General features: G+C 38.1%; 1 protein-coding gene across 1 annotated transcript in view; it reads left to right on the top strand.

Moving 5' to 3' along the window:
- The first annotated feature begins 10750 nt into the window (after positions 1–10750).
- Positions 10751–24980, top strand: part of ano5a (anoctamin 5a) — a 50519-nt gene continuing 36289 nt past the window's right edge. The window contains exons 1-2 of the mRNA XM_051884039.1: positions 10751–11013; positions 16126–16187. Of these exons, the coding sequence (XP_051739999.1) occupies positions 10941–11013; positions 16126–16187 (135 nt within the window). The 5' untranslated portion in view covers positions 10751–10940. The remainder of the gene's footprint in view (positions 11014–16125; positions 16188–24980) is intronic.

Below are 24980 nucleotides of genomic sequence, written 5' to 3'. Positions count from 1 at the left end.
AGAAAGAAAGAAAGAAAGAAAGGATAAATATCAGAAAGAAAGAAAGAAAGAGAAAGAAAGAAAGAAAGAAAGAGAAAGAAAGAAAGAAAGGATAAATATCAGAAAGAAAGAAAGAAAGGATAAATATCAGAAAGAAAGAAAGAAGAAAGAAAGAAAGAAAGAAAGAAAGAAAGGATAAATATCAGAAAGAAAGAAAGAGAAAGAAAGAAAGAAAGAAAGGATAAATATCAGAAAGAAAGAAAGAAAGAAAGAAAGGATAAATATCAGAAAGAAAGAAAGAGAAAGAAAGAAAGAAAGAAAGAAAGAAAGAAAGAGAAAGAAAGAAAGAAAGAAAGAAAGAAAGAAAGGATAAATATAAGAAAGAAAGAAAGAAAGAAAGAAAGAAAGGATAAATATCAGAAAGAAAGAAAGAAAGAAAGAAAGAGAAAGAAAGGATAAATATCAGAAAGAAAGAAAGAAAGAAAGAAAGAAAGAAAGAAAGAGAAAGAAAGGATAAATATCAGAAAGAAAGAAAGAAAGAAAGAAAGAAAGAAAGAAAGAAAGAAAGAAAGAAAGAAAGAAAGAGAAAGAAAGGATAAATTACCGTATTCACAGTAATAGGCGCACACGCATTTTTTTTTTTTTTGGCGGCTGGCTTGACCGTGTATTTTCAAACCGCGGCTGGTTTGACCGCAGTGATAAACTATATAGGCTACATGTAGCTCAGGTCATCCTAAGGTTCTTTTTTTTTTTTTTTAATTTATTTATTTATTTTTTAATTTTACTGATCGAAATATCTCTCGTTTTATTTTGAAAATTAATTGGTCGATATTTTAAGAGATGATATTTTCTCAACGATGCACCGTTAAGAATTAAAGGATAGCTACATTATTATTAGTAGTAGTATTAGCCTATTATTATTAGACTTTGCAGTGTGTCTTATATGATATATTACTAAATCAAAAAGATCTAAGAAAACTTAAGCAAAAGTGTACTTTCCTTTTCGGGGAATGTGTTCATTTTTGTTAAATGATATAGTTTATTTTGGAAGCTCTGTTTTTTTTTTTTTTTTTTTTTTTAATATCAAAGGTGGGCTGTAAAGGTGTATATATACTGTATTGCGTTAGGGCTTGTGACTATCTTTTGGCTATTAACTGATTATCTGTTTCTTGTAAATCAAGCCCATAACCACATTCCGCAGTGAAACGTTGCATTTTGTTGCTGCATTTCTGCCACTAGGTGGAGACACGAGCTCTATTACTATAAAAAGGTGTGTGCAACCACTGCAGGAGTTGTGTCTGAACTGTGTTTGTTTGTTTATTCATGTTACCTCTTGAAAACTTGACGAAAACATTGTACCACACTATACACACATAAACACAAAACTGAATAATTCATCTTCATCGACACATGTGAGTAATATTTAATTTAATTAATTTTTATATTACTTTTATTTAATATTTCTTATATATTTCTCTTTTGAAAAAAACACTGCAAAATTATAAATTTCTCTGGATTTACTACTATAACACTGGGTTAAAGACAACCCAATTTAGGTTGTTTTTAGCCCAAGGGCTGGGTAAATATAGGACAGAACACATGTTGGGTTAATTTTACCCAGCAAATTGGGTTGTTTATTTAACCCAACATAAATGGTTAATTCATTTTTACTATAATACTAGCTTATTTTTTTTACTTCATACATGAATTAATGTGATTAACCTCTACACTTTTTTTTTAAATACTCCATACAACCACTGGTTGATAATTCCTTTATTTTCTATCATATTTTACAGTATATAATATTTTATATCGTTTTTAATACATGGTGCCTACATTTAAGCTTGTTTAACAAATATTAGAAGTAAAAATGAAACATTTAGAAGTAATTCAAGCGTAATTGACCAGTCTCTGTTGTCCTGTTTCCACCGTAACGGCACTGGATCTCGTGACGGAGCTTGTATAATGTTCAGCGGCAGAACTTCTAACTTCAGACCGCCGCCCTGCGTTTCTCTCATAGCCGAAATATGCTGCGACTGACTCCATAACCGGTCCATAAATAATCAGTGTACAATTCTGAGAACATCTGTCACGCTGGGTTGCAGGAAGGCAGACACAGACAAAGAGAATAAATCCAAAATACAGGTTTTAATGAACAATCCAACAGGCAGGCGATCAGGTGCAACACAACATACATGGACGGTGATCAGACAAAAACTGAGTGAACGGGAGGAACTTAAGTAGCAAACATAACAAGGGTAATTAATAGGACACAGGTGATACAAATGAACTAATGATGAAGAGCAGGAAAACGTAACAAAGGAACACGTGACAAATGACAACAAACTGAAGGTCCTTACAAACAGAAACTAACAGACTGACATTACGCCCCCAACGAGAAGGCGTGGCCTCACGCCGTGAAGGGAAGATGGAGGTGGCTTGGGAGGAGGACGAGGATGTGGCCAGGGGCAGGTACCAGTGGCAGGTGGGCAGACGGAGGACGATGACCAGGGTGGAGTAGACGGAGGTAGCATCCATGGAGGCGAAGGTAGGAGTGGCCAGGTGGAATTGACCCAGAGCTCAGCCATGGCGATAGCCCAAGGTGGATTCGACGGCGGTGGGAGCCATGATGGTGACGGATTCGGGGCGAAGACCGACGGTGACAAAGCCTTGGGAGGTGGAGCCCTCCACGCAGACGGAAGTCCGAGGTGGTGATGGACGGTGGCCGCGACAGAGCTGCAGCGACGACTCTCCAAGGCGGAGGTAGAGATCAGGAGAGCAGAAGATGAGCTGGTGCGATGAGGGTGGAGGTGGAGGCTGAGGGAGGGCGGAGCTTGCAGAAGCTGAAGGGGTGGAGGGCCGGAGAGCAGCGGATGGCCCACAAGTCCGCAGCAGAGGCTTGGCGATGTCCGACCCAGGGGGAGCCGACGGTCCGAGGGAGCCCGGCGAGTCCGAATGCTCGATGGTCGATGCAGGAGTCGAGGGGAGGAGGAGTGTAGGTGCAGGAGCCAGGTCGACGGGTCAAGGCGGGACAGAGCGCGACGAGGCTGGAGGCGGAGCCACAGGCTCGTAACGCCCAGGAGGAGTAGGCTCCCAGCAGGACCACGATGTAACCTTGCCACTGAGAGGAGGATGTGGTGACTCGACGGGACTGATGGGAGACGATGATGACTGGGTGGCAGGCTTGGCGGAGGTCTGGAAAAGATTGGCACAAAAACCCCCAAAAAACAGTGTCCTTGATGGCAGTTAGTAGAGGTGGTGGGAGAGGGAGGCTGGGTGGGGATAACAGGACTGACGAAGAAGATTCAGATACAGGTTCAGATTCAGAAGAATTCCAGGGACATAAGGAATTTTCCTCACCACGCTCACTAAAACTGTAAGTCCATCTGGTACTCTCTCTCAGTGGCGGGGGGGTGGGCAGGTCTCGCATCCATCCCCTCGAACGCCACGAGGACTCCCACGGCGATATTCCGTGACGTCGGCTCACACCCCTGGTCAGACTCTCCATGTTGCTTCGGCTCCGGGGTGATGCTGACTTCCACCATCCCATCCTCGGGCGTAGGCTCAAACGTCACGGCAGGTGGAAGCTTCCAGTCTGTGGGGGGCTCAGGCGTCGATGATTGCGGTGGTGATGGGCTGGGCTCTGGGTCTGGCCAGGTTCTGGATCGGGACCGCACGCACTCCAGACACCTTAAGATGGCTTCCCTCCAATTAAGTCCGGTGGTGTCTGGAAGTTGGCCCCGATCCAGAACAGGGTGTTGAGGGCTTCATCCTGCAGAACGCTGTGGCTGGCCAAAACACAAAAGTTCTTACTAAATGAAAAAAAATCGTGGCTCTCCTGGGCCACGGTGATGAACTTTGCTCGTTCGTCAAAATTAGGCGGTCCGTTCATCTGTCACGCTGGGTTGCAGGAAGGCAGATACAGACGAAGATGAAGAGAATAAATACAAAACACAGGTTTTAATGAACAATCCAACAGGCAGGCGATCAGGTGCAACACAACATACATGGAAAGTGATCAGACAAAGACTGTGTGAACCGAGTGAACGGGAAGAACTTAAGTAGCAAACATAACAAGGGTAATTAGGACACAGGTGATACAAATGAACTAATGATGAAGAGCGGGAAAACGGAACAAAGGAACACGTGACAAACGACAACAAAATGAAGATCCTTACAAACAGAAACTGACTGACAATATTTAGCATCCTAAGTAATATTTTGTATCATTTTGAATAAAAACATTAAATTTTATGCAAGCATCAGGCATTTCCATCACGACACTTGTTTAGGCAACTCACATCGCGCCCCTGTATGTTGATTTGTATAAAATTAAACAATATACAGCACAATGAATTTATAGATAAAATAAAATGTACACAAATCTGTATTTTACTGAAGACATGTGCCAATTTGACGGAGCTACACTGCTCTCTCCTGAAGAGGTCGCAAAAAACCCTCGATAAATAACTCTGTATATGTCTGACCCAGGATCTGTGTAACAAAACTACCCAAACACTGAAAAAATAACCCCCCCAAAAATAACCAAAAAGGCAAAAAAGTTGCTTTGTCATGTCTTCAGATCTTGAATAATGAGAACAAATTTATTTTATTAACACAATACATGTATTGTCAGAGCAGAAGGACGTAGGTTTTGTTCCAGAATAACTTTGTACAGGCTTGATTCATTCATCCTTTCTGTATATCATATGCTTTCTTACATTACCATTTAAATTTTACTTGCAGTGTCTAGAAGGATGGTCTGATATTTTGGCACCATTGTTTATTTTGTTCCAACTAACTTCACTATATTTCTCTAAATGTCTTATAACTCACAAGCAATTGGTTTGACTTTGAATTCAATCTATCTATATGTGAGCTCAAATTACAAATATCTGAATCTCCTCTATAATCTTATGAACCAGATTAAACACTCTTGCCCTATATTATTACTTTGGTTCCACCCATAAGTACCATAGCCCTCAAAAAGGTGCCTCCCGCCCCATGCGTCTGCCACCTTTACATGTGGCTGTGGAATTATGAAACCCAGATTGTAGAATTTAAGGTTTGGGAAATAGGCAGCTACGTTTCTGTCCCACTGCCACACCCAGACAGAAGTACATGTGTAATTACTAGAGTGAAGGGCCGTGGTAACCACTCGAAGGGTGGCCCTGGCCAGAAGAGGCTATATTGGGCTGCAGGCTCCTTTAGTTACACTCCTGGTGGGGCTGAAACAAGCCAGCTGCTTCAGTAATAGCCTTTTCTCTCTCTGTTCTGTATGGGCAAACTTTGTGTGTGTGTGTGTAATATTGTAATTTTTAAAGTCTTCAGACATTTTAATGCTAGTTTTGATTATCAACCGATATGTTAGCCAGTCATTTTGTGACAACTGACATCAGCCAACAACAAAACCTGACGATATATCTAAAATTTACTGACAACTTTGTTAATGAACGCTGTACATTTCCTGTTGTCGTATTTTTCAATTAATTTTGAGTAGGTTTTGTGGGAAAAAAATCCTTGTTTAAGCAATGGCTTGTAAATGTCTTTTTTTATTTTTTTATGTGTGACATTATTGAAAAACCCATACTGGTCAACCACTATGTAAGCATTCAATGCTGAGCTGTTTTTAGAGAATGTTAGTTACATGTAATAATGTATGTAGTATAATAATGTGCTACATTACTGAGTTATTCCTAATGACGAATTGTATTTTTGTTGCTCATCATCGTTCTGAAATGTCAGAGAATATGGGCACATTCCATTTTTGCATCCTTGAAAGGGCAGGAAGTGAATGCTTATCATTGATAACTTGATGCCTTCATGAAGAGTCTTCCACATTGCCGTTATCAGAGGGAACGTGCAATAGCTGCAAGAAACGTTTCTGTTTATGATCACATGACCTTCATGATTCATTAGAGATGGTACTGTCCTTAGAAACATTAATATTAATGTTTCTGTTTACCAAATGCCACACAAAGAGAAAGTTCACAAGTTGAATTAACTTTTAATTCAAACCAATCTTATCAGCTATAAACATGAATTTTACTGCTATGTTATCAAGACAACATTCATATTCAGATAACATTCAACGTGAACATTTGAAACAATAATATCCTGCTCTGTTATTATCTTTGCCCTTCGGAGTGGGTATACTCTATTTGTGTGTATGTGTATGCATATGTGTGTGTGTGTGTTTACTGATACCCTGAAGGTCTATTACAGAATAGGCCCAAATAAAAAGCAACTTACCTGAGAAGCCAACATATTTACCCTGTTTACACCTAGTATTAAGATGTGTTTTGATCACAAGTAGACGAGAGAGACACATACCAGTTTACACATGGTGTATTAATCTGTCTCTTTTGTCCACTTTCAACCACTTCTGTCCTGATATCATCAAGGGGAGGGTCTATGGGTGGGAAAATGTATGGGTTTTTTCAGATCTTTTGAACTAATGGACAAAATAAACTCATGCAATTTACATATGAACGTGCCCAGAGATGAGAGAAAAACACAGAGAGCATCAGCTTTCGTTTCTGCTCTGATATAAGCAAAACCACCCCAAACGCTGTGAGTGAGTGTTAGAAATCAGGAATAGTACGTTTTTCATCTTCAACTGTGATAAGTTGGATCACTCTACAAACACGGTGAGTCATGTCATCCTCTCCTTTTGTTGTTACTTGCACTGCCTGTCACATGCATAGTATAGCTCTCTCTGTCAGCGGTGAGATTTACACACGTGATAAATGCAGGGAGATAGTCAGGCTGACAGAGAGAATCAGAATTAGAGAAACGCATCCAAACTTTAATTGAGGATAGCAAGAATGTAAGGGCTTTAGATACTGTTTTGGATGCGACTAGCTTAGTGAACTCTGTACATTGTTTGGTTCCGGCTGTAGAGCCCGTGCAGCAGGGCATTTGGGTGATGGTGAGGCGGCCTAGTCGTGAAAAACACAGCTCTTCCATTCCGATTAGAACATCAAACAGGTTCTCCCCACTCAGTGACACACCCACTGAGAATCCTGTTGAAAGTGCCCTAGTTATTGGCAATTCTATTACACGGAACGTGAAAATAGAGACACCAGCCACCATAGTCACATGTTTGCCGGGAGCCAGAGCACCTGACATCAAAGCAAATTTAAAAGTGCTGGCTAATGCTAATCGTAAATACTCTAAGATTATTATTCACGTCGGCACAAATGATGTTCGACTTCACCAGTCGGAGATTACTAAAATTAACATTAAAGAGGTGTGTGAACTCACAAGTACAATGTCAGAAACAATAATTTGCTCTGGTCCCCTTCCTGTTCGTCGGCGTGATGAGAGTTAGCAGATTATCATCACTCAATGGCTGGCTGTCTAAGTGGTGTCCGCAGAATAATATAGGTTAGACAATTGGAAAAGTTTTTGGGGCATGACCTGACCTGTTGAAAAGAGATGGTATTCATCCCTCCTGGGATGGTGCCGCTCTTCTCTCTAGTAATATGGCACATAGTCTTAGAGCTGAAACATGACAAACTAGTATGTTAGTCTGTGTATTTAAAACCTCATGTTTGCCATGCATCTTTGTAAAGGATTGTCTGTTTACCACTGTGAGTCAATGTTTAAAGTCAAGTGAAGTCATGCCAAGTCTTTATGTTTTGTTCATGGTTTGGGGTAAATAAACTGCACTTGGCTTCTTCTTCATACTTGCCTTCAGTTGGACACAGTCTATTAGATCAAAAGATCCGAAAAAACCCATACATTTACCCCCCTCCCCCATAGACCCTCCCCTCAAAAAAAAAATCAGGAAAGAAGTGGTTGAAAGTGGACAAAAGAGACAGATTAAAACACCCGATGTAAAGACATCGCTAAAATAGTCAATGTGACTACAGTGGTCAAACTGTTATGAATGTTAATAATGTTATGAAGCCATGAGAATACTTTTTGTGCGCAAAAACAAAAACAATGACTTTATTCAACAATTTCCCTTTCTACCCTGTCAGTCTCCTACGCAGCTTCCGGGTTCTACATCAAAACGATGACTCATTATTGGCCAGCTCCTGTGTCAGCATCACACGCATGCCAATACTGAGCCGGCGTTCTGACGTAAACACAGAAGCTGCACTGACTATACAATGTAAACAGCATAGGAGAATGACAGGGTAGGGAAGAAATTGTTGAATAAAGTCGTTATTTTTGTTTTGTTTTTGAGCACAAAAAGCATTCTTGTCACTTCATAACATTAAGGTTGAACTATTGCAGTCACGTTAACTATTTTAACTATGTCTTTACTACTTTTCTGGACCTTGAATGTGGCAATTTCATTGCTTTCTATTGAGGATAAAAAAAAAACCTCTCGGATTTCATCAAAAATATCTTCATTTGTGTTCTGAAGATGAACAAAGGTCTTACGGGTGTGGAATGACATGAAGGTGAGTAATTAATGACAGAATTTTCATTTTTGGTTGAACTAACCCTTTAATACTGTACCAGCTGTAAATAGGTCCTTTGTCTGCCTCTGGAAGTGGTCAAAAGCAGAAAAGCTCAAAACATTTTAGATCTCATTTACACCTTTATTTAGAGTCATCCACCTGTGATCCGATCGACCAAAAGGCATCACCAGGGGTAAACAGGGCCATTAATTGTTATCCTATTTAAAATTCTTCTTTTTTTTTTTCTTCTTCTTCCGTTTTTTTCTGAGACTAAGGCTGCATCCAAAAACGAATCTTTTTGAACTGACGGATGGACTCATGGTTTTCGTATAAATTACGAAAAATGGTTTTCATTTAATGCTGTCCTATAGAGGTGCCACAGGATAAGAAATCTTTTATGTCTACTCTCTTACGCTCCGTTTCCATCAGTTAAAATGACAAATAAAAGTTATGTTTGTTTGTACCATATAGATACATAATACTTATCGGGTGAATGCACATTTTAATCGGTTTATTGTTCAGGTAAGATCATCATTCTAAACTAAAGCGCTGCTACATTCAGACAGTAGCACTCACATCACTTGCAGATCACATGCATATGAAACATTCAGGAGCGCATAAACGATGACGTTGTCCTGTGATTTATCGATAAAATCGTTTAGAAACTGAAAAGTTGTAACATATTTCTTTTTGGTTTTTGAAGTAGCCTACCTAAAACCCACAGCACTAGTAGAGAGACTCTGCACAGACCTTAAAGGGTTAGTTCACTAAAAAATGAAGATTCTGTCATTAATCATGTTGTTCTAAACCCATAAGACCTTCATTCATCTTCGGAACACAAATTAAGATATTTTTGATAAAAACCGAGAGGTATATGACTCGTCCATAGACAGCAATTTAACCAACACTTTCAAGGTCCAGAAAGGTACTAAAGACATTGTTAAAATAGTCCACGTGACTGCAGTGGTTCAACTTTAATTTTCTGAAGCGACGAGAATACTTTTTAGTGCGCAAAAACAAAACAAAAATAACAGCTTTATTCAACAAGATCTTCTCCGCTGTGTCATTCTCTTATGCTGTTTACGTCCAGCACTCCCAGGTTCTACACGACTCATTATTGGCCAGCTCCAGCATCAGCATCACACGCATGTTTTTATATTTTGAATGTATTGCTAAATGTTATATGTTGAATTCATATTTTTTTAAAAAAGACGCTGTAGACTGTGACGTTATATCACGACCATTGCAGCAGCCGATGAAATTTCGCAAGTTCAAAGTCTAGTGTGACCGCGGCTTAAGGTTGAACCACTGCGGTAACGCCGACTGTTTTAACGATGTCTTTAGTACATTTCTGGACCGGGTTAATTGTCGGGTTAATTGCTGTCTATGGACGAGTCATATAACCTCTCAGATTTCATCAAAAATATCTTAATTTGTGTTCTGATGACGAACGAAGATCTTACGGGTGTGGAGCAACTTGAGGGTGAGTACTTATTTATCTCTATCTGATTTAAAACGAGCAGAACTCTCTAAGAAATACAGCTGCATGAAAAGGTATGGGAACCACTTGCAGAACGGGGTTATTTTAATAAATTCAGCTATTTTTTTTTTTTTGTCTTGTGGACTATATGTAAATATCTTTAAAATATCTTACTCAGGACAGTACTAAATAAAAAATATTTGTATTTATTTTGTTAAAATTATTCACATTTTCACAGATTCTGCAAGTGGTTCCAATACTTTTTCATGCAACTGTATAACGACCTATAGACAAATAAAGTTATGAAAATTAGCTGTTATGTTGGAGCATAGTCTTGTGGGCAGCGCTCTGAAAAATGGCGCAGCACGAGTTCGAGGTTCAGGCTTCTCAAGCCAACATTAAAGTTCACAAACTTTAGCCTCCAGTTAGCAAAGTAACACTTTATTACTGAAATTATACCTGTATTCTTATATTCCACTGAATTTCGTTGAAGTAGACCATAAACTTATAAAATATTCTCATATATTCTCAGTTAGGCTGTTTTTCAAGATAAGTTCATCTAAACATGAGGGTTAAGAATTGGACATCTCTTTGTAGTTTGCCGACAAAATTGCGGTCATTTAATGTCACTCCCCTTTAAATCAAGTGAGCGCTCGAGAGAGAGCGAATTTACGAATCCAACTATGTGGAAGGTTTAACTCATGAATTTTAAATAGAGCCCGTTGACGTTACTTTGCAGCCTTCCAATGCAAAAGACCTGTTCTTGAATATGAATTAGTCCATGCTGACGTTGTTAGTTAACCTTCCAATAGTGAAGACATTGCTCATGAATATTAAGAAAGCGCTATTGCCATAGTAGGAGTCGTAATTTTGCCAAGACCCAAGGCAAACCCGAGTGGGCAACTCTGATCCGCTGAACGTGAAGTGAAGTGAACGGTCATTCTTCGGGCAGAGCTGAGATCAGATCACGGGGCGTGGGCTCGGACGGAGCCCCGGCGGAAAGATCTTTCTTTCTACATTTATATCAAATTCACATTTAGTATATATCAGGACACTTAATTATAATGAATCGAGGATCGGGAAAGTCGAGTGATGAGACGCTTATAGAAATGGACCGAACTGCTTGGTCCGGCGGTGGTAAGTGTCTGTTACACGCCTTTACACGTTTTCACACATGGGAATGTTTTAAAACAAGAAGAAAGAAAAAAAAAACACACAGTAATGGTCAGTTTAATGCTTTATTCTGAAGTTAGCTACCAGTTTTGTTTTTCATTTCTCTTATTCAAATAGTATTTTTAGAGTTAATGGCCTGAAGAGTATTTTCCAAATGCGCACATCCGTTCCGTGCAAATTGGATATTAGCCTACATTCGACAACGGCTTTAACGTTATACATAATAATAATAATTATTATAATAATAGTTTAAAATAAAGTTTGAAAACTTTAAACCATACCTTATTCTATCTGTATGTATTAATATAATTAGGCTGAGATATTCATCAACGTCCCCTTTAAAGTCCTTGATTGTGTTTTTACCTTAAAATGGTCATGTACTTTCCCTTCTTGTCAGAATCTCTGTGTGGTCTCCATGCCAACAGCCAAAACAGTTTCTATTAAACTCATTGCAGTGTCAGGAAAGATTCACACTGGTCTGTGGTCAGGGGTATACAGTGCCATGTTTAAAAACACTGGTTTCTGGTATAAAATAGGGTTTTTAAAAGTAGCTTTGAACAGTTTTAGTGTGTGTAAAAAATGTAGTACAATTGATAGTAAATCCAAATGACTTTTCATATGTACTAATGCAACCACTTGATATCTATCTAGACTCAATAGATATTTTATGCCTTTGGCTTTGTCAGACTTGTCTGAATGTTGCTGAATTCAGTTTGTCTTCACTCGTCCCAGCATGTGCGCAGCATTAGAGGAGTTCCCTGATAAGCTGATAAAGGGCTCTATAAACTTCTCTGACATTTGTTTTTAACTTTGTCTTTAGTTAACATGACCACACACACTAATTCACTGCCACTTAAACCATAAAAGCATACCACTCAAAAGAACTTTGTAACTATTGTTAATACCATTTTTACATCATAGTTTTATATGTATTTTATTTTTTTTTTCTCTGATTGCTGTGCATATCACCTAACCACAAAATAGGTCTCGTGTGTTTTGTGTTCATCGTTTCCTGTGTCGGCACACGTTCTCACTTCCAGTTTCACACCCTGCCATACCTAAAGTTGACTTGTTTTCTTTCAGCGGTCAAGTGTTCATAAAGATGTTATCCATTCGCTGGTTATTTGATTAGGGTTGGAGCTTAACTTTGCAGGAAGATAGATTGCTAGGGACAGGATTGAGCAGTCTTGTTCTAAAAAATAAAAATGCAATATATTAGCACAAGGCTGGAATATAATCCTGCTGGTCAAACAATAGCAAATCTAAGGTCACACATGCAGGGAATATACTATACCTTCAATATATTGAATGTTTCTTTGAGTAAATGTAATAAAATTGTGAATATCAGTCAAAAGTAAGACATCTGCATGCACTGAAAAGAAATATTGATTGAATCCTTTTTAAATGAATCCTGGTTTGTTTGAAAGACCACTGTCACATTGATAGGCTATACACACACTATAAAATTATAAAATCTTATCTTTATATAACAGCAGAGATTGTTCATCTAAAATTCATTGGTTTGATAACACACACTATTGCATGATTTTATGGGTTCTTCTGTCAAAGCTGTAATTTGCTGCCTTTCTGTGAATCAGAGACAGAAATAGTGACTGAATGTGGACAGGAGATACTCTAAGATTAGTTCACCGAAACATGAAAATTCTCTCTTCATTCACTCGCCCTCATGTCTTTTGTGTTTGAGAAGTGAGGGAAAATATGAAATTAACCCTGTAAAGCCAACTATGTCATTTTTTGAAAATTTATAAGGCCTCTAAATTATCAACATGAATGAAACTTTGCTGAAAAAACAACTGTTGAACATAATCTACTACATGCCTTCTGTCATAAGATTGATAGTTTATACTTTTTTAGCAAGCAAAAGAACTTCTAGTATAATTCTTAAATGTCTCCCTTCAGCTTGTGGTTCATGTGTCTTTTTTACTGTGAAAACTTTTATGATTTTTATAAAGTAAACATATGAATAACTTTTATATTGTTAGTAATATTTCAAGAAATGAAAATTCTGTAATTTATTACTCACCCTCTTGTCGTTCCACACCTGCGTGTTCATCTTCGGAACACAAATTAAGATCTTTTTGATGAAGTCTGAGAGGTTTCTGTCCCTCCATTGAGATCCTACCACTTTCAAGGTCCAGAAAGGTAGTAATGACATCATTAAAGTACTCCATAGCCGCTTTTCCACCGTCGGGCCGAACGGTTCTTAGAATGGTAAGGAACAGTTCCAGTTGTGTTTCCATTGGAGCCTGGTACGGCACAGCACGATTACAAACAGTTTTCGGCCCAGAATTCTCAGCATGGTTGTCTAACCGTGCTGAATCTTGCTGGTAGAATCTGTAAAGTGATGTCGACACACAGGATTGGTCACTTGTCTGTTGCCTGGCTACCAGTTTCTCCGTAGCTGGCTAAGCGCTCTATTTGAGCGATTTTGTATCCAAAAACCACTAGGCCAGTGTTATATATTTTGTTCACTTGAGTACTTACAGTATCCCAAATGTTTCCAACTATTTGTAAATCGTGAGAAAATTGCAATTTTAACCAAGGCTCCGGGACGTGTGAGGAGTCGCCTGTCAATTGCATCATACCCGCGTTAACCCTCGGTCTGCCTCGGTTTCCGGTTTTATTTTGTAGAAACCATGGAAACACCAAAGACGCTTTGATAAACAAGGGAACAACTGTTTTGATATATTTATAGACAGAAAACTAATTGTTGTTATATAGCTCAACACGTTTAGTCTTATTGTTTAAATCTAATTTTCTTGATTTTTTGCGAGTACCATGCTTTACCATGCCTCAGAGAAAAACATAATTTTGTCAAGTAGCTAACATAGCATAATCAGATGCAGCTTTATTTTTAGTAACAGTAATACAGAATTTTCTCATACAATACGTTTTAAAATGAATTGCATGCCATTTATCAACCCAAGCCATCCAGTATTTAATATATTCTAAAATCGATCTAGCTTACTTTAGTGTGTCTCAAACAAGTGTCTCACAGGACGCACAGAGTAACGTTATAACATCATTTTCAACACTCTCAAATGTATCTAATATGATAAACAGAGTTGGGTTACCTCATACTAATGACCAGAAAAGCGGAAGCGGCGCCGGCGACTGTAGCATAATAAAAGTTCCGCTGCTCGTGAGGCGTGTGTTGCGCAATCGCTCCAGCGGCCGCGTTCAGCTCCCACAACACTCGGTCCTGCTCTGCTTCATACTACAATAACGTTAATAATCGCATCCATGAACAAGATTTCTTCCCAAGTCCTATACCTATTCTTTTGCACCGTCCGCTGAGGTGAAGACCACATGTCCTAAGATTCCGCGCTCAAACTTCCCGTCATCAAGCCACGCCTTTTGTTTTGAATAGGCCTCTAGCGGACAGAAATCCTACATACTGCACCTTTAAACTCAATTTTATGAAGTGACGCGAGCGCTTTGTTTGCACAAAAAAAACATAATTTACCACTTACAAAAATATTGATCTGCAACGTGTTCATGAGAGCTTCACAACGCATGCGTTTTGTGTTCACGCGAGAGCTGACATTGTTGCTTGAACATACTTTTTTTTACCTTTCTGGACCTTGGAGTGGTAGTTGGGTTAGATCTCTATGGAGGAACAGAAACCTCTCAGACTTCATCAAAAATATCTTAATTTGTGTTCCAAAGATGAACAAAGGTCTTACGGATGTGGAACGACATGAGGGTGAGTAATTAATGACAGAATTTTCATTTTTGGGTGAACTAACCCTTTACTGGACAGAGTCAACTTAGGTTTACTTGATTTGATTATCCATACATTTGTGTAAATATATATATTTTGCTCAATTTGTACTTCTGAATGAAACTGAGCAATTTCTTCCTGCTCGAGTCTGAGCTCCATATTCTCAGTATACGATACTACATGAGCCATAAAAGCCTGATGTATTCTAAAGGTTCATTAAACTGTTCCATTTAATATGTCGGACTTTATAGGAGAAATTTTGAAGAATATTCATGCTGGTCTTGTACATACAATGAAAACAAAAACAATATATTGTAGTATAAGGTAGGTGCATGGATCATATGGACTACTACTTTTTTTGTTTGTTTGTTTGTTTGTTTTTTTGCCCTTTTTTGGAGCTTGGAACTGTGAGAGGATTCTTCAAAAATTCTCCACATTGAAAAGATGCTTAAATACCTACTCAGATGTCTACATTTAGAAAGTGCTTCATGCTACTAGCTCTGGAGCAATTCTCCTCTGGTAGGGAGTTCACCGTGGTTTAAAGGAAACCCAACTTATACATGAGCTTGGCCTGCAGTAAATTTAGCCTGATCTGATGAGAAACCTTCTAGTATTCCAGCTGTATTTGATGCATGAGCTGGTTTTGGACTCTGTGGCTACATACAGTCAGTGTTTGGGACTGACAGCCTTATTTATTGTCAGGCGTGACATTCAAATTGTCATGTTGACATACAACAGCAGACATAAGTATATATTTTTCTTTATGGACAGATAACCAAAGTCAGTTATCTTCTTTTGTACTTGCTACTAATGCTTGTAACCATAGTGACACATACAGATGATATCAAGATTTGCTTTGTATCTTCAAAGATTCAGCATTCAGGACACTCCCACTGTGTTCATCCTCTTATATCTGTGGTCATAAACTCTTATGATACAATAAAACAATATAATAATCAATGCAAAAATAAAATATTCAGATGGGAAGGTTCCAACAAAATGGACTATGACCTAATCACAAATAAAGATGGATGGGAATAGGGACAGTGTGAATGCAAAGAAAACATATTATTTTGGGGGGTTTAAAGTGAGGAGCAGCTAAACAAAGGTTTGTTGTTTTAGATAGTTCAGCATATCTGTTTGAACAGATAATACTTCACCTCATTTTTATCCCCAAAAGTGTGACAAAGTTACAAAATTTGTCAGAAGGAATTTACTTTGATTTCACAACAGCATTTATGAAGAAACAGCTAGAAAAGGGAAGATTTTTTGCTGAAGTCATGTGAACATCTATTAACACCCTTATTTTGTCCTTTTTTTTTCTCTTCCAGAAGAAAACAATGGCTTCCATACCAATTCGGACAAAGAGTTGTTTCAACTTGAAAATGCAGCGGTAAAAACTCTTACACATTCAAACACCAGTTTAAATCCTCCTAATCCTCAGTTTCTATGTTGAATAATTTGATAGTGCCAACACAAGTCTCAATACTGTCACAAAACTGTTGAAAAGACCTGCGTAGATGAGTATGAATTTCCATGCTGGTCCAGGTGGATTTATGCTGGTGGTTAGTGGTGGATTGGTGCTGGTCTGGCTTGTGGTTGCCATTTACCACCAAATAATCTGGTCAACCAGCATGGTCTTGAGCTGGATGAGCAAGTAAATTTTGCTGGTTAATCTAGTTGGGAACGCCAGCATCTAAAACACACCAAACATTGATGACCAGCAAGGGAAATCCTTTAATGCTCTATGGTGTAGCCATATCTCACTAGCAGATGAAAGAATATCATAGCCTTATGTTAAAGAGAGACTCAAGATTTGGGCCAGTAAGGAACCCCTAGTAACCGCATAGCAACTAGCTAGCAACCCTCATTAACCACCCAAAACACTCTAGCATTGTTTAAAATCTTATAATTTTTGTAGGGTTTTCGGGGCATTCATTGTTCAGCCAACTCGATAGAAATCAGAAGCAGGTATCATATAGCAGGTTATTACATAAGTTAGTTATGCGTTATTAAAAAAACCCTCCTTTGTTGAGATAAATAGATAAATAGACATGCTGTGACTCAATAGAGTGATTTTCAAAGGAATGCATTTATATATGTCCTGCGAACAAAGTGTGTTTTGTCACAGGACAATGCATTAATAAAGAGATGTTTATGTTCATTAATAACAGAGCAGGGAAACTCATACATATCCACATATACTTTATTAGCTCATATTAAACCTCAGTGGTTAGTTTGTGTTTGCCTAGACAGGTGTCCTTCCATCGTGACACATTCATTCAAATCAGCTCACCTTTCTCCATGCACATCCATTTAGTTTGCATATGAAAAATAATTTGTACCTGTTCACAAAGAACTTCCATTGTATCTGCAGTTGTGGTAATCTTTGTTGAAAAAATGTTTTTCTTATGTTCATTGTGGCTCCGTTTTAGCAGTAAAACAAGTTTGTTTTGAGAAGCTTTGTTGTGGACTTGATGGATTAGTTCATCCAAAGATGAAAATTCTGTCACACCAGCATGTTGTTTCAAACCCGTATGAAGTTTCACACAAAGTTCACGCTGCATACAGTGAAAGTGACTGGGGCTCAAAAATAACAAAACAGCACCATAAAAGTATCTTAAAGGGATAGTTCATCCAAAAATGAAAATTAACCCATGATTTACTCACCCTCAAGCCATCCTAGGTGTATATGACATTCTTCTTTCAGACAAACACAGTCTGAGATATATTTAAAAATATCCAAGCTTTATAATGGGAGTGAATGGCGCTCCTGATTTTGAAGTCCAAAAAAGTACATCCAGCCATCATAAAAGTAATCCATACGCTTCAAGGCCTTCTGAAATTGAAGCGATGGGTTTTTTGTAAGAAAAATATCCATATTTATAAACATACAGATTTAGAACAACATGAGGGTGAGTAAATCTGAACAGTATTTTCAATTTTTTCCCCTCTTTCACTGCTCTCAAATCTCATTCACACTTGTGTGTATTCAGACCTGGCATGACATGTTGTGTCAGATTTGACCTCAGTTAGCTGTGTTTCCACTGTAGGGCCAAAAGCAAGTGTGCTAGTTCGTGTCAGGGCTAGTCGCCCTTTCCACTGTGTTTCCACTGTCACTTCTGGGGCTTGATCAGGCCTCATCGGGGCTTCCTTGGGGCCAACAGCCAGGGATTTATGGCTCACTGAATACATTGGTCCAAAGCGGGCCAACTGGGGCTTGAGGAGTGGTCAACACCGCTGCTCGTTTCCCATGTTATTATATGAGGCTACCAGCTATCCTCAACATTTAAAACATTTGAAACAATTTTTTAGCTTAAAACTCACTTTCAGCACCACAGAGTGTCTAAAAGTAACTTCTGATTGTGATCCGATGGGATATATATACATTTATAAATATATTTATATGAGATGCTAAAGGCTACTTATGCTAACCTTTGCTATAATAAATATACTTATGATTATGGAAAATACCAGAGACCGCTTGAAGAATTTAGACAAATTACTGTCAGTGTAACATTTTTATTGTAAATCATTAGTTAAATATCAATTCTGGAGTCTTAAAAGACTGATCACTTCCGATCAAGCCCCGGAAGTGACAGTGGAAACACAGTGGAAAGGGCGACTAGCCCTGACACGAACTAGCACACTTGCTTTTGGCCCTACAGTGGAAACACAGCTAACTGAGGTCAAATCTGACACAACATGTCATGCCAGGTCTGAATACTCACAAGTGTGAATGAGATTTGAGAGCAGTGAAAGAGGGGAAAAAATTGAAAATACTGTTCAGATTTACTCACCCTCATGTTGTTCTAAATCTGTATGTTTATAAATATGGATATTTTTCTTAAAAAAAACCCATCGCTTCAATTTCAGAAGGCCTTGAAGCGTATTGATTACTTTTATGATGGCTGGATGCACTTTTTTGGACTTTAAAATCAGGAGCGCCATTCACTCCCATTATAAAGCTTGGATATTTTTAAATATATCTCAGACTGTGTTTGTCTGAAAGAAGAATGTCATATACACCTAGGATGGCTTGAGGGTGAGTAAATCATGGGTTAATTTTTATTTTTTTCGGAGAGGTGATTTTCGGAGAGGTTAGCAATAGCAAGCTAGCTTTGAAAGCATAAGATCCCACCTTCCCTTCAGAGCGTCTCCAAAACACATGAACGCATACAGCAGGGAGCAAACAAAAGCGTCACGAGTTACGCCGTTATACTACCTCATGTCTCAAAGCACATGACATTATAATAATAATGAACATAATTTGAAGAGCACTGAACTGTACCACCTGACTTCTGCAGATTCATTTCAGCGTTGATAGTGTTGCCATTGAAACAGGGCTACTGGCCCAACAGTGGAAATGCAGCTTGATTTTGCTCTCGCGAGGCTACTGGACCCACCCGGCACGTTGTTAGCCCTGGCTTGCGCTGGCTCAACAGTGGAAAAGTGGCTGTTGATACTTATGTCACATAACTGATCATTACACGTTAAGTTTGAATATGCACATTCATGAAGGAGAGGGGAAAATTTTTCATTAAATAACATGAATAAATGTTTACATTTAATAGTTATCTTAAGTCTTCAGAAAACTTGGAATATTAGTTAAATGGACTACTTTTCTGATACTTTTATAGTGCTTTTTTGTAATTTTTGGAGCTTAACAGACCCCCAGTTTCCATTCACTTTTAATGATTAACAAAGTTTGGGGGGAACACGTTCAAATGATCTATCAGCACAAGAGGAGGCCTATATACAGTAGTCAACATTTGAAGTGGATCAAAACCTTTCATCAAAGTTGTCCTAAAACCTTCTTCTTAGGACAACTTAGTTCTTAGGACAACTTTGATGAAGTTTTTGATCCACCACCCCGACTCCTCACTCTTGGCTGGTTCCTATCCCAGCCAGGGATACGAGAGAGTACTCTGGGTTCAGGCCACATTCCGAGCTCGGAGCCTCCTCTCGGACAGCACGCCAAATACACATACTTTTTACATACTTGTGAATTGCATGGAATAGATAAAAGTGAACATTCTTGAAAAATTCTCAGTTTGTGTTCCATGGAAGAAATAAAATCATACAGGTTTTGAACAACATTAGGGTGTATAAATAAGAGAGTTTTGGGGTGAATTGTTATTGTTAATTGTTCCAGACACTTCTCATTTCCTCTCAGACTCGGATGACATACTTTGAGTTTTGCTGATGTCATCAGCAAAGACTGAAGTTCACTTTATCTTCACTGTTATCTGTCCACCACCCTTCTCTTGCCATTTCTTGGCCTTTTTATGTTTTTATGGTTTTCATAATTTTAATCTGCCATTCTTAGACTGAATCAAGATAAGCAGTCTTTGGTGCTCATCTGAGACTGCCGCCCTTTCTCTCCTCTCTGTTCTGTTTCTCTTCCTGTCTGTGTAGTCCATGGTGAGTGTTGTCTCTGAATGCACAAGAACTGTGTCTGTTTGCTCGAGTCATTCTTCAGTGATTGTATGTGAACAGTGTGAGAGAGAAAACACTGAACCACAGCAGCACCTCACCAGCTTTATGGGGGTAAGAAGGGAATGTGTTTGTGTTTGTGTGAGTTTGAAGTGTGACTAAAGGAGCCATCATGGAAAACACATTTTATCATATAGTTAATTCATCTAATATTTCATATATATTTAATAGGCTATCAAGTCATCACAATAGCTTATTAATTATAAGCGAGTAACGCTATAAACATGAAGAAAAAACATAAAAAAACCATTAAAGGATTAGTTCACTTCAGAATTAAAATGTCCTGATAATTTACTCACCCACATGTCATCCAAGATATTTGTGTCTTTCTTTCTTCAGTTGAAAAGAAATTAAAGGTTTCTGAGGAAAACATTCCAGGATTTTTCTCCATGTAGAAGACTTCAGCGGTTACCAATGGGTTGAAGGTCCAAATTGCAGTTTCAGTGCAGCTTCAAAGGGCTCTACACGATCTCAGACGAGGAATAAGGGTCTTATCTAGCGAAACGATCTGTCATTTTCTAAAAAAAAATAAAAATGTATATACTTTTTAACCACAAATGCTCATCTTGCACTGCTCTGCGATGCACCACGCATTACGTAATCACATTTGAAATGTCACGCATGATGTAGGCGGAAGTACTGAGCGAATGTTTACAAAGCGAACGTGCTAAGACTAAGTCTGCCTTTACAAAAAAACGTAAAACAACGATGTCGGATAATTTTGAAGTTGGAGGAGAAAATGAGTGACCATCATGATTACGTAATGCGTGGCACATCGCAGAGCAGTGCAAGATGAGCATTTATGGTTAAAAAGTATATACATTTTTATTTATTTTAGAAAATGACCAATCATTTCGCTAGACAAGACCCTTGTTGCTTGGCTGGGATCATGAAGCTGCACTGAAACTGACATTTGGACCTTCAACCCGGTGAACCCCAGTGAAGTCCACTATATGGAGAAAAATCCTGGAATGTTTTCCTCAAAAACCTTAATTTCTTTTCGACTGAAGAAAGAAAGACATAAACATCTTGGATGACATGTGGGTGAGTAAATTATCAGGAAATTTTAATTCTGAAGTGAACTAATCCTTTAGAAGTCGATTGTGAACTGTAGGCCAGTGAGAGTTGTATGTTCAGTGATATGAAGAAACAATGTTCTGACTTCTAAAGCCATTTTTTTTTTTTGTCATAGTATATTCAATACTTTACACAGATTCCACAATAAAGTAATGTACAAATGTCATGTACATGTATCGGTGAAGGAATTGTCCACTTTGCAGGGCTTTTCTCATCAAGTGTTGATAAATTAATTTAATTGTAATTAATCAAATTATGATATTATTAATTTGATTTCATTTTAAACAGTTTACAATCTTAATGTTTTAATAAACAATATGGCCTCTTTTTAAAAAAGCCACATTCATAACAAGGATAGGCAATTAATATTATGTTTTCTCTACTCAGAACCAGAGTGTTTGCATGTCCTGTTATTTTAGATATTCATAGTGATGAGCCGTTCACTCTGGTTTTGCTCTGGTTTGACTTCTAAAACCAAAGGCATCATGCAAATAAGAGAATCTTTGTCCTTGTAACTTAATGCACAGAATTGGAGTAATATTACTATATTGCTGTTGATAACATGCTATCAGATTATTTTTCTGGCTTCATTATTACAATAAAGCATTCAGAAATAAATTAGTAACAGATGAACATCAAATGGACTTTCGCCCGGATGGTTTATTGTGTTGTGTGAACATAGGCCAGGCGTTGACATTTGTGTGCTCTGTGTTTGTTAGTGTGTGTACTCCAGTGTCTTTAACCTCACAACCCGCTCAATTCATCCACAGATCTGGAGAAAGAGAGCTTTATTTCTGAAGTATCGCTCCAGGGTACGCCGCGGTAAAGAGGGCTGAACTGTGTGTATGTGTGTGCTTGCTTTGAGTCAGCATCTTGCATATGATCATATTAGACTTTTTTACGCTATTGTGTTGTAAAGAACAACATGAAATGCATGGCAACACCTTTGGTTTCTATAATGTGGCTTATGATTGTGTAAAACTAAATATTAAGTGGGAAATAATGTAGGGTGGGACCTGATTTTATCCAACTGTATGTATTGGATAGTGAAAAGACAGTAGTGTTAAAGGATTAGCTCACCCAAAAATGAAAATTCTGTCATTTATTACTCACCCTCATGCTGTTCCACACCCGTAAGACCTTCGTAAATCTTCGGAACGCAAATTGAGATATTTTTGTTGAAATCCGATGGCTCAGTGAGGCCTCCATCGCCAGCAATGACATTTCCTCTCTCAAGATCCATTAATGTACTAAAAACATATTTAAATGAGTTCATGTGAGTACAGTGGTTCAATATTAATATTATAAAGCGACGAGAATATTTTTGGTGCGCCAAAAAAACCCAAAATAACGACTTATATAGTGATGGCCGATTTCAAAACACTGCTTTAGGAAGCTTCGGAGCGTTATGAATCAGCGGTTTGGAGCGCCAAAGTCACGTGATTTCAGCAGTTTGGCGGTTTGACACGTGATCCGAATCATGATTAACGATTCAAACATTAACGATCAGAATCAAAGATTAACGAAGGTCTTACTGGTGTGGAATTGCATGAGGGTGAGTAATAAATTACATTATTTTCATTTTTGGGTGAACTAACCTTTTAAGTGGTAAAACTTATGATTAGGGGTTTGTTTAAATTACTTACCATGAGTATTAAATGTCAGGTTTTAACACGTCCTGCAGTGTGCCATGACTCTTCTAACTGTTTTTGCCTGCTGGATGATGAAATAATCTTGAATGAGGGGTGCAAGCTACACTACACTACAAAAATGGGTGGGTTAAAAACAACTCATTTGGCAACCCAGCGCTGGGTAAATTTTGGACACAACAAATGCTGGGTTAAAGTAACACACTTTGCACACTTTAACCCAACTTCTGCTCATATTGACTAAACACTGGGCTAATTTTACCTCATTAATGGTTATTGCTATAAATTATTTAATTATATATATTGATAATTTAGGAAATGAATGGACATTAAAGAGTCTGAATCGAATACATTTATTTAATGGCAAGTTCATTAACAGTATCATAAAACATTTAAAACGTGTTAGGATCAAAAGGAGCAAACTGTGCTCTTCTGGCATCTGTGGGAAGAAAAGAAATGTATCAATATGGGTTGAACTGTATTCAACAGATGACAATATTCGTGTTTGCTGTTTTAAATAACAGCTTAATGTCTCCTCTGTCATGTTGTTTATTAGATGATAGGCTACTTCCTTATGGCTGCGTCGTGTCTCTCGCTCGGCCTGCAACACAAGCGAACCTAGCAGACGTGAAATGTTAGCGCAAACAACAGTAAATTAAAAAAAATTTAAACTACATACGTTTTCAACCTAAGGGCTGGGAAAAATATAGGACAGAACACATGTTGGGTTAATTTTACCCAGCAAACAGCAAATTGGGTTGTTTATTTAACCCAGCATAATGGGTTGATTCATTTTTACTATAATACTAGTTTTGTTTTTTTACTTCATACATGAATTAATGTTTACAAATTAACTTAAATCTTCTCAACCTTTTTAATATACTCCACACAACCACTGGTTGATAATATAATTCCTTTATTTTTGATCATATTTTAGAGTACAGCATATTTATATCGTTTTTTTAATACATATTGCCTACATTTAAGCTCATTTAACAAATATTAGAAGTAATGAAACATTTAGAAGTAATTCAAGTGTAATCGACAAGCCTTTGTTATCCTGTTTCCACCGTAACGGCGCTGGATCTCGTGCCGGAGCTTGTATCGTGTTCAGCGGGGGAACTTCTAACTTCAGACCGCCGCCCTGCGTTTCTCTCGTAGCCAAAATATGCCGTAACTGACTCCAAAACCTGTCCAAAAACAATCAGTGTACAGTTCTGAGAATATATTTTAACATCCTAAGTATTCATATTCCGTATATTTTTTAATAAAATCATAAAATTTTATGGAAGGCATCAGGTGTTTCCATCACGCGAAAAAAATGACGCAACACTTGTTTAGGCAACTCACATGTTGCTTTACATAAAATTAAATGATATACAGCACAATAATGAATTCATAGATATAATAAAATGTACACAAACCTGTATTTTACCGAAGACATGCACCATTTTGACGGAGCTGCACTGCATAACATGAAATTGGGGGCTTGTCATATTAATAGGACTGTGTATCGCCAAGAATCTGGCGATATGATACGTATCATAATACAGAGGTTACGATACGATATATTGCAATACTGTAAGAAAGGCGATATATTTAGATATTTCTAGATTTTTTTTTTTTAGGAAGAGGATCTAATTTTAGAAAAAACTCCACCTCCACTGAACACACCACCATATGTATAAGACCTGAGCAAAAACTTGGATTATTGTATTTTGCAAACAACATGACTCTTTGTCTATCTCCTTTCTTTATAGTGGAACCCAAAATGGGTCCACACTTCAGCCCTGTACACCGTGGCAGAAGCCAGATTAATTCTATCATCTTGTGAGCTGGGTTTGCTAATGCTAACACTAGCGATGCACCCTTGCGCTTCTCCGCGTCACAGTTTACGTTCTGAGAAAACACTGCCATCTAGTGGTCAGGTTTAAGCTGAACACAAAGCCGCTGAGATTAATCTT

Source organism: Ctenopharyngodon idella, chromosome 24 (assembly GCF_019924925.1).
Source record: "Ctenopharyngodon idella isolate HZGC_01 chromosome 24, HZGC01, whole genome shotgun sequence".
Classification (NCBI taxonomy): Eukaryota; Metazoa; Chordata; class Actinopteri; order Cypriniformes; family Xenocyprididae; genus Ctenopharyngodon; species Ctenopharyngodon idella.
Note: the sequence above shows the minus strand (reverse complement) of the source record. Positions and strands in the feature narration are given on the sequence as shown.